General features: G+C 45.4%; 1 protein-coding gene across 2 annotated transcripts in view; it reads right to left on the reverse strand.

Moving 5' to 3' along the window:
- Positions 1-10,477, reverse strand: part of RAMP3 (receptor activity modifying protein 3) — a 41,348-nt gene extending 30,871 nt beyond the window's left edge. Inside the window, exon 1 of one of the 2 annotated variants that reach the window (XM_069586837.1) lies at positions 10,324-10,477. In XM_069586837.1, coding sequence (XP_069442938.1) covers positions 10,324-10,387 — 64 coding nt within the window. In that variant the 5' untranslated portion in view covers positions 10,388-10,477. The remainder of the gene's footprint in view (positions 1-10,323) is intronic. The other variant, XM_069586838.1, reaches the window with a different exon arrangement.
- Positions 10,478-10,733: the final 256 nt, after the last annotated feature.

Consider the following 10,733-nt stretch of genomic DNA (forward strand, 5'->3'; position numbering starts at 1 on the left):
AGAATGGAGTTGAAGGAATCAACCTTCCTGACTTCAAATTATACTACAAAGCTACAGTCATCAAGACAGTATGGTACTGGCACAAAAACAGAAATATAGATCAATGGAATAAGATAGAAAGCCCAGAGATAAACCCATGTACCTATGGGTACCTTATTTTTGACAAAGGAGGCAAGAATATACAATGGGGCAAAGACAGCCTCTTCAATAAATGATGCTGGGAAAACTGGACAGCTACATGTAAAAGAATGACATTAGAACACTTCCTAATACCATACACAAAGATAAACTCAAAATGGATTAAAGACTTAAACGTAAGACCATAAACTATAAAACTCTTAGAGGAAAACATAGGCAGAACTCTTGATGACATAAAACAAAGCAAGATCCTCAGTGGCCCACCTCCTAGAGTAATAGAAACAAAAACAAAACTAAATAAGTGGGACCTGATTCAACTTAAAAGCTTTTGCACAGCAAAGGAAACCATAAGCAAGGTCAAAAGACAACCCTCAGAAAATAATAGCAAATGAAACAACTGACAAAGGATTAATTTCCAAAATATACAAGTAGTTCATACAACTCAACGCCAGAAAAACAAACAACCCAATCAAAAAATGGGGAAAAGACTTAAACACACATTTCTCCAAAGAAGACATACAGATGGCTAACAAACACATGAAAAGATGCTCAACATCGCTCATTATTAGAGAAATGCAAATCAAAACTACAATGAGATATCACCTCACACCAGTCAGAATGGCCATCATCAAAAAGTCTACAAACAATAAATGCTGGAGAGGGTATGGACAAAAAGGGAACACTCCTGCACTTTTGGTGGAATGTAAATTGATACAACCACTCTGGAAGACAGTATGGAGATTCCTTAAAAAAACTAGGAATAAAATCATCATATGAGCCAGCAATCCCACTCCTAGGCATATTATACCCTGCTTCTGTGAAGTTACTTCAGTCATGTCCGACTCCGTGTGACCCCTTAGTCGGCAGCCCACCAGACTCCCCCATCCCTGGGATTCTCCAGGCAAGAATACTGGAGTGGGTTGCCATTTCCTTCTCCAATGCATAAAAGTGAAAAGTGAAAGCGAAGTGAAGTTGCTCAGTCATGTCCAACTCTTAGCGACCCCATGGACTGCAGCCTACCAGGCTCCTCCATCCATGGGATTTTCCAGACAAGAGTACTGGAGTGGGGTGCCATTATACCCTGAGGAAACCAAAATTGAAAAAGACTCATGTATCCCATTGTTCACTGCAGGACTATTTACAATAGCTAGAACATGGAAGCAACCTAGATGTTCATCGACAGATGAGTGGATAAAGAAGTTGTGGTATATATACACAACGGAATATTACTCAGCCATAGAAAGGAATGCATTTGAGTCAGTTCTGATGAGATGGATGAACCTAGAATCTATTATATAGAATGAAGTGAGTCAGAAAGAGAAAGATAAACATTGTATTCTAACACACATATATGGAATCTAGAAGAATGGTACTGAAGAACTTATTTACAGGGCAGCAGTGGAGACACAGACATGGAAAATAGACTTATGGACATGGGGAGAGGGGAGGAGAGATTGAGATGTATAGAAAAAGTAACATGGAAACTTACATTACCATATATAAAATAAATAGCCAACAGGAATTTGCCGTGTGTTTCAGGAAACTCAAACAGGGGCTCCATATCAATTTAGAGCAGTGGGATGGGGAGGGAGATGGGAGGGAGGTTCAAAAGGGCGAGGATATATGTATACCTATGGCTGTTTCATCTTTGACAGAAAACAACAAAATTCTATAAAGCAATTATCCTTCAATAAAACAATAGATTAAAAACAACAAAAAAAAGAGAGGTAAAGATGCAGATTCCTGACAACACCAAAAAGGTAGATGGTTGCCACCCACTCAGGCAACCAGCTGCATTAGTAAAGTTCTCAGAAATTAACTTGGAATAGAAAACCATTTCAGCAGTTCCATCAAGGAAACAAAGAAAAAGCAGAACTGTGTTTCTTTTGTCTAGGGGACTTTCAGACTCTGGGAAATGATAAACAGCCAAACAGATGCATTTCGGAGAGAAAAGCCTTTTACGGCCAGTCATTTGGAAATGAAAAACAGGAGCTCTCATTCTCCTCCAGTGCAAACAAGCAGCAAGCAGACCATGGCCTCCTCGGTGGGCTCAGCAGTGACGGGCCACGGCCAGTATGGCTCTGGGACACTGTGGGGTCTAGAAGGTTCTGCCCTCAGCCCCTGTGGTCTGGCGAGTTCCCTCCCCATCCTGGACCTCAATTTCCATATAGTGACGTCAGAGGACCTCCAAAGCACCTCTGAGCCACGCACCTCCTTGCAGTCACTGGGGTACCTGATATCCAGCACTGCACCTGGGCCCACTTGAGTGCACAGAATCCAATGCGACAGGAGATGGCCCGACAGCAGGACATTACTCCCACCAGTGACAAACACAGTGACAGTGCCATGTTTATGCACAGACACACTGGCACAGGCACTCTATGTGGTGGTGCTGTAGGTGAGCCCCTGGGAGCCACAGATGCTAGCAAACTCAAATGTTCACAGAATGTGTGCCAGGCACTGGCAGGAGCTTCCCATACATGCAACTCCACACTCCTAGGTCCCCACACAGCTTATGGGGACTGAACTCACTGAATCCAGCTGGCAGTCACATGCACGCGTGCGTGCTCAGTGGCTTCAGTCGTGTCTGACTCTTTGGGATCCCATGGACTGCAGCCCTCCAGGCTCCTCAGTCCAGGGGATTTCCCAAGCAAGGATCCTCCTCCAGAGGATCTTCCCAACCCAGAGATCAAACTCACGTCTCCTGTAGCTCCTGCATTGCAGGCAGATTCTTTACTGCTAAGTCACCAGGGAAGCCCAGCTGGCAGTCACAACAGCCCTTTCTAGGTTGCTAGAGTGGGAAAAGCTGAGACTAAGTGCCGCTAAATGTTTTATGATCATGGGGATCAACTGCTGCAGAGAGGCATCGTGGGAGTAATATCCAAACCCAACAGTTGTGTCAAGAGCAAGGCATGAAACTGAGCCAGCAGGCCTTGGGTTAATTAGTAGAACTTCAAGCCAAAAGGAAAAAAAAGGTGGGGGGCAGGGGAAGCCTTTTAAATGTAAGTAAGTTTAGGACCCCATGGACTGGTGAGCCATGGCCAACCAGGCTCCTCTGTCCATATAATTCTCCAGACGAGAATACTGGAGTGGGTTGCCATTCTCTTCTCCAGGGGATCTTCCCAACCCAGGGATTGAACCCAGGTCTCCTGCACTTCAGGCAGACTCCCTACTGTCTGAGCCACCAGGAAGCCACATCATAATTGTGTCTTTATCTTTGGATAATATTACCAAAATTAGTCTATAAATTACCAAAATTAATCTATGATCTCTATTTAACTGTCTTAAAGAAAAGTGAGCACTTACAAATCAAACATTTCTAAATACAACAAAAAACTAACCAAAATGAATTTCAGGTTCATGCACTCTGCAGAATATTAAGTATTAAATTAATATCCAGTATTAAGATTTGTTAATTAATACAGATATGTCTTCAGAATCATCAGTACTACATATGATACTTTTCTTGTACAAAGGTTTACTGAAAGTCAGTAAATTCATGTTATATCTATTGAAAAAATTATCAACAAAAAACTGATTTGCCATGATGATATTGTCATAAGTAGTAAAATACATAAAAATGATATAGAAGTTTTTAGATGAACTCTTTAGAAATGATTATGTTTTAATTATTTTAGATTCTCAGTTCAGTTCAGTTCAGTTCGGTCGCTCAGTCGTGTCCGACTCTTTGCGACCCCATGAATCGCAGCACACCAGGCCTCCCTGTCCATCACCAACTCCCGGAGTTCACTCAGACTCACATCCATCAAGTTGGTGATGCCATCCAGCCATCTCATCCTCAGTCGTCCCCTTTTCCTCCTGCCCCCAATCCCTCCCAGCATCAGAGTCTTTTCCAATGAGTCAACTCTTCCCATGAGGTGGCCAAAGTACTGGAGTTTCAGCTTTAGCATCATTCCTTCCAAAGAAATCCCAAGGTTGATCTCCTTCAGAATGGACTGGTTGGATCTCCTTGCAGTCCAAGGGACTCTCAAGAGTCTTCTCCAACACCACAGTTCAAAAGCATCAATTCTTCGGTGCTCAGCCTTCTTCACAGTCCAACTCTCACATCCATACATGACCACTGGAAAAACCATAGCCTTGACTAGACGGACCTTAGTCGGCAAAGTAATGTCTCTGCTTTTGAATATACTGTCTAGGTTGGTCATAACTTTTCTTCCAAGGAGTAAGCGTCTTTTAATTTCATGGCTGCAATCACCATCTGCAGTGATTTTGGAGCCCAAAAAAATAAAGTCTGATACTGTTTCCACTGTTTCCCCATCTATTTCCCATGAAGTGATGGGACCGGATGCCATGATCTTCGTTTTCTGAACGTTGAGCTTTAAGCCAACTTTTTCACTCTCCTCTTTCACTTTCATCAAGAGGCTTTTTAGTTCCTCTTCACTTTCTGCCATAAGGGTGGTGTCATCTGCATATCTGAAGTTATTGATATTTCTCCCAGCAATCTTGATTCCAGCTTGTGTTTCTTCCAATCCAGCGTTTTTCATGATATACTCTGCATATAAGTTAAATTAGCAGGGTGACAATATACAGCCTTGACGTACTCCTTTTCCTATTTGGAACCAGTCTGTTGTTCCATGTCCAGTTCTAACTGTTGCTTCCTGACCTGTATACAGATTTCTCAAGAAGCAGGTTAGGTCGTCTGGTATTCCCATCTGTTTCAGAATTTTCCACAGTTTATTGTGATCCACACAGTCAAAGGCTTTGGCATAGTCAATAAAGCAGAAGTAGATGTTTTTCTGGAACTCTCTTGTTTTTTCCATGATCCAGCGGATGTTGGCAATTTGATCTCTGGTTCCTCTGCCTTTTCTAAAACCAGCTTGAACATCAGGGAGTTCACGGTTCACGTATTGCTGATTCTCAGTAACTTGAAACTTTAAAGTTTTGCTAAATTAAGTTAAATGATAAAAATTCATTGAAGGTCTAGGTCATTTTTTTAAGATAAAATACTGGAACATTGATTGCTATACAAGTCTAGCATTCGTCTTCTTAGGAGAGAAAAAACTAAAGATGTTTGTGCCACTTTAAAGAGAGAAATTATGCTATAAAAATGTATGTTTTTAGAGGTTATAGAACATGTTTATAAGTTTGTCAGTTAGAAAATGTTAGTATAACAAACAGTTCAATTACTTGCCTTTTGGGTTTTGCTAGAGATTAGCGTTTTTAAGGATGAAAATTACAATAAATATGTAATTAAAACTACTAAAAATAATAGTCAGTTGCGTCCGACTCTGTGGGACCCCATGGACTGTAGCCTGCCAGGCTCCTCCGTTCATGGACTTCTTCAGGCAAGAGTACTAAAGTTAAGTAGCCAGTGGCTAAGACTCCACACTCCCAATGCAGGGGGCCCAGGTTCAAACCCTGGTCAGGAAACTAGATCCCATATGCTGCAACCAAGCATATGCAGGCTGGAACAAAGATCCTGCATGCCACAACTAAGAGTTTGCATGCCTGACGAAGATCAAAGATCCTGTGTCGCAACTAAGACCTGGCACAGCTAAATAAATAATTTTTTTTAAAAAAAAGAATGGAGATAGCTTTGTTAAAGAAAAAAGAAAAACAATTTTGCCCTAGAGCTCATCGTTTCTAGATGGGAAAAAGATAAGGGACAAACTTACGTGAATACAGAAGTCGTGGAGGTTTATATAAAAGGAATCTTAAGAAAAGTTTTACGCATGGTCAGGATTGAGTAAGATTAGATGGAAGTTAATAAAATAAATGAATTTTATTATCAAAAGTAAACTAATACAAGACTGGAGTTTGGTTTTCTCACTCTGTTAAAAGAGCAATGTTTCCTGGAATATTGAGCTGTTTTTGATAAGAGTTAGGTTTCCTTCTCTAGCTAACTGAGTTCTCCAAATGGCCCCTGAAGCATCTCTGAAAGAAATATTAAACTAATCAAGATTATTTGGTTTATTAAACTTCATGGAGAGCATTAAATGGAAAACTGACCTAGTAAAGTTGTCAGAGTATAACTACTCATGACATGTATCACTGCTTGCTTTATAGTCTACTGCCTGAAGTGCATGTGTAACAGTTGTGTGACAATCTGATATAGCTGATAAGATGTGTAACCTATAAAGGGCTTCCCAGGTGGCACTAGTGGCAACAGTCTGTCAATGGAGAAGACATAAAAGACATGGGTTCAGTCCCTGGGTGGGAAGATCCCCTGGAGCAGAGCACAGCAACCCACTCTAGTATTCTCGCCAGGAGAATCCCATGGACAGAGAGCCTGGCCGGCAACAGTCCATAGGGTTGCAAAGAGTCAGACACGACTGAGGCAACTTAACACACACACATAACCTATAGAATGTCCCACTGTCAACATACCTCTGTAGTCCTTTTTATGGCTGATTAGTTTTCCTCCAACATGGATAACTAGGCTTTTCATGTAAATGAAAAAAAAAAAAAAAACTGAAAAAAATTTTTCATTTATATGAAAAAATAACTACTTTTCATATAAATGAAAAGTAGGACTAGCACCAAGGCAGAGGATAGACCCAGGGCAAGCAGCAAACATGATCAAGGGACAAATATTTTTATCATCAGTGCTTTCTACTGAAAGACTTGCGATCAGAAGGGGAAAATGATAGACGAAATTTTCACGTATTGAGGTATGTGGAAGTCATTCTGATTTATATGATTTAACTCAAATTTTATGCTAATTTAAAAGGGCTTGTTTGCGGCCTATTTAACACACATTGTAGGGCTTCCTTGGTGGTTCAGTGGCTAAGACTCCATGCTCCCAACGCAAGGGACCTGGGTTCCATCCCTTGTCAGGGAACTAGATCCCACAAGTCGCAGCTCAAGTTCACATGCCACAGCTAAAAGACTGCATGCGGCAACTAAGACCCAGCACTGCTGAATAAATAGGTAAAAGAAATAAGTATTTTTAAAGGAAGTAATGACTGAAAGGTTGTAGACATGGAGTGACAAAAGTAGCAGTTAGGCCTGTAGCAGTCTCAGAATCTTTAGCTCCTCCCTGAATAACTTAGATAACACTGTCCAGTGCATATTCCTGAGCGGTCTTACAGATACTAAAACCACCAGGGAGAAAGAGCTAACTGCCTGATGATCGAACTGCACCCATAATACAAGCTGCTCCAATCTGAGCAGTGCTGTTCTGCACATAGCCCCCACCTGCACATCCTTGAAGCTTTCCCTTAAAAGCTCCTGCCCTGGGACTTCCCTGGCAGTCCAATGGTTAAGACCTTGCCTTCCAGGGCAAGGGGTACAGGTTGGGTCCCTGGTCAGGGAGCTAAGATCCCACATGCCTTGAAGCCAAACAACCAAAACATAAAACAGAAGCAATACTGTAACAAATTCAATCAGTTCAGTTCAGTCACTCAGTTGTATCCAACTCTTTGTGACCCCATGGACTGCAGCATGCCAGGCTTCCCTGTCCATCACCAACTCCCAGAGCTTGCTCAAACTCATGTCCATAGAGTCGGTGATGCCATCCAACCATCTCATCCTCTGTTGTCCCCTTCTCCTCCTGCCTTCAATCTTTCCCAGCATCAGGGTCTTTTCAAATGAGTCAGCTCTTCACATCAGGTGGCCAAAATATTGGAGCTTCAACTTCAGCATCATTCCTTCCAATGAATATTCAGGACTGATTTCCTTTAGGCTTGACTGGTTTGATCTCCTTGCAGTCCAAGGACTCTCAAGAGTCCTCTCCAACACCACAGTTCAAAAGTCTCAGTTCTTCTGCACTCAGCTTTCTTTATAGTCCAACTCTCACATCCATACAAGACTACTGGAAAAACCATAGCTTTGACTAGATGGACCTTTGTTGGCAAAGTAATGTCTCTGCTTTTTAATATGCTGTCTACGTTGGTCAACAAATTCAATAAAGACTTTTAAGATGGTCCACATTTTAAAAACATGAAATCATTATTAAAAAATTATAAAAGCTCTTGCCCTCTGTTTGGCAACTTGGAGTTGATTTGGGTGATTTGATCTTCCTAGGTTGCTGGCTTCCTGAATAAAGCATTTTTCCCCACTAACCCTTTTGTCTTCAAGACTGATTTTTGAGCATTGAGCAGTCAAACCTGAGTCCAGTTTCAGCCCCAGTCAGTAACAGGCACAGAACCAGAGCCCTAGCTGAGTGGACTTCTGCTGGACCTCATGACCCTAGGGCCCTGCACAGCAGCACCTGCTTCTGAATTAGGATTTGTAATTCTCAAAGCACCTTCCCTGATGGGTCCTTCAGAGCCTGTCCTCAATGGGCCCTTATGATCACTAGGAACAGCCCCCTTGCTAGCCCAGCTCCCTGTACTCATTTGCACCACCCAGAGACAGCTCAGGGATGGTGGGGTGTCAGCATCCAGAGCAGCCCTGGCAGCCAAGACGCAGCAGCCTCCAGGGCTGTATGGCCCCCATCCCATGAATGACAAAGCAGTACGAGCCCATGAGCAGGCCTCCCTCTCTGCATCTCCTCGACTCAGTCAGGAGTCAGTTCCTGAGGTCCTTACTCTGATGAGGCCAGCGCTGGACTGTGTCTGCTGAGGGGCTGACCTGGACCCTGACGCTGGCTGGGGAGCCTGAGCCCAGGTTCTGTGGGCGAGGGACACCAGGTCCAATGGGACAAGATGAGGTGGCTTCCAGAACCACGCCAGCATGAGCCCAAGGCTATTAACATGGAAGGTTTCTCCACAGGGCCTGCCTTTGGTCCTTCTCAATTCCAGGCTGTAGGCAGGCAAGGAGAGCCTCAGTTTCCGTCATAATGAATCAGTCTTCTCCCATTACAGGAACCAAAATCTCCATGCAGACGTAGAGAACAGACTTGTGTACACAGCAGGGGAAGAAGAGGGTAGGACGAATTGAGAAAGTAGCACTGACATATACACTACCATGTGTAAAACAGATAATAAGTGGGAAGCTGCTGTGTAACAGAGGGAGCCCAGCCTGGTGCTCTGTGATGACCTAGAGGGGTGGGACGGGAGGGTGGAGAGGAGGGGGATATATGTGTAATTATGATTGATTCACGTTGTTGTATGGCAGAAACCAGCACATTTTAAAGTAACTATCTTCCAATTAAAAAATTAAAATTAAAAAAAAATCTTCATCCAAGGGTTTTGCATTTGAAGCTTGCTGAAATCCTGTATCAGTGTGCTCCTGATCTCCTGACTTCTGGAAGCCACCAATCACTCTTTCCTCTAACACAAAAATCCAGCTAACCCTAGGGCTCTAAGCCCTGAACATTAAATGAAGTCATACTTTATCCACGTCAGACATCACCAGTGGAAAGATAACCTGGAGTTCAAGATGCCAATGGGCCTAAGCAGCTTTTTCCAAATTCCAGGTCATCGAAGCTGACAGTGGCAATGCAAACAAGCCCAATTTTACATCTTCCAGTCAGGGAAACTGAGGCCAGTGAGAACAAAGGAGCATCCAAAGGACCCAGGGGACAGTGGACCCCCAGGCCAGGGCTTCCCCCTCTCAGAGCTGGCCAGGCTCAGGAAGGCTCTCCCACGGAAGCCCTCCCCAAACACGGGTACCCTATCACTGGTTCTTGGATGATTTCCTTAGAAGGATTTTTCAAAACAAGCATTTCATTCAATCCATTCCCAGTTTGTGAGCAATGTGTCTTCCCAGGAGCCCCGTGTTTTCTCGCTGGAGAAGGGGTCTGGGAGGGGAAACCTCAGAAAGCCGCCCTCTGTCCCCTCCAGCCAGTTGCTCCAGACACAGGCACACACACTCACACTGAAACACTGTCCCTGGAGGACAGACACAGGAGGGAAGATCTAGCACTCCCACTTCTGGTTTCCTCTCATCCACACCCCTGCGCCGGCTGTGCATCCGGGCGCCTGGGACGTGGAGCACACTGCCTCACAGGGAGGAGAGAGATGGACACGCCCGCCAGTCCCCAGTCCCAGAACAGCGAGGCCGGAGACATCGCAGCAGGGAGGAGCGGGCTCTGGCCGAGCCCGTTGGCCAAGTACAGCCTGCCGGAGACCCTTTGCCTTCCTTCCAAGCCCGGCCCGTCACCATCAGCTGGAGCATCTTGGGGACCGCGCCTCCACAGCCCGGCGCGCCGGGCTGGCCCAGATCGGTGCTGAGGAGGAGGAGCAGCCAGGTGCAGAGGCAGGATGCCAAAGGCCGCGCGGATCCCTCGACCCCCGAGGAGCTTGGGGCGCCCCGGGGCCGGACTCAGCGTCCCCTTACCGCAGAGCAGCAGAAGCAGCAGTAGTGGGAAAAAGTAGGGGCGCCGCAGCGCTCTTGTCCCCATGGCTGGCCAGATGTCGCGCGCAGTCCAGCTGTGACGCACAGTCCAGCTGCGGCGCGCGGTGCAGCTGCGTCCCCGCTGGGGGCGCCCGGGGACGGAGCCCAGGCCGGGGAGGGGCCGCAAAGAGCCCGCCCCCAGGAGGTGCCTGCCCCTAGGCTGTGCTCTCCGCCCTCTGGGATGAGCCTCCCTCCCCACAACAGGTGCCCTCCATCAGGTCGCGCTCCCCCAGAACTGCTGCCCCTCAGGACGCTCCCATCCCTATGACGAACCCCCCGAGGACGCGTCCTACCCCCCAGGACGTGCCTCCCCTCACTGACCGGTCCTTCCCCCAGGACCCATCCCCTCCCCA

Source organism: Ovis canadensis, chromosome 4 (genome assembly GCF_042477335.2).
Source record: "Ovis canadensis isolate MfBH-ARS-UI-01 breed Bighorn chromosome 4, ARS-UI_OviCan_v2, whole genome shotgun sequence".
Classification (NCBI taxonomy): Eukaryota; Metazoa; Chordata; class Mammalia; order Artiodactyla; family Bovidae; genus Ovis; species Ovis canadensis.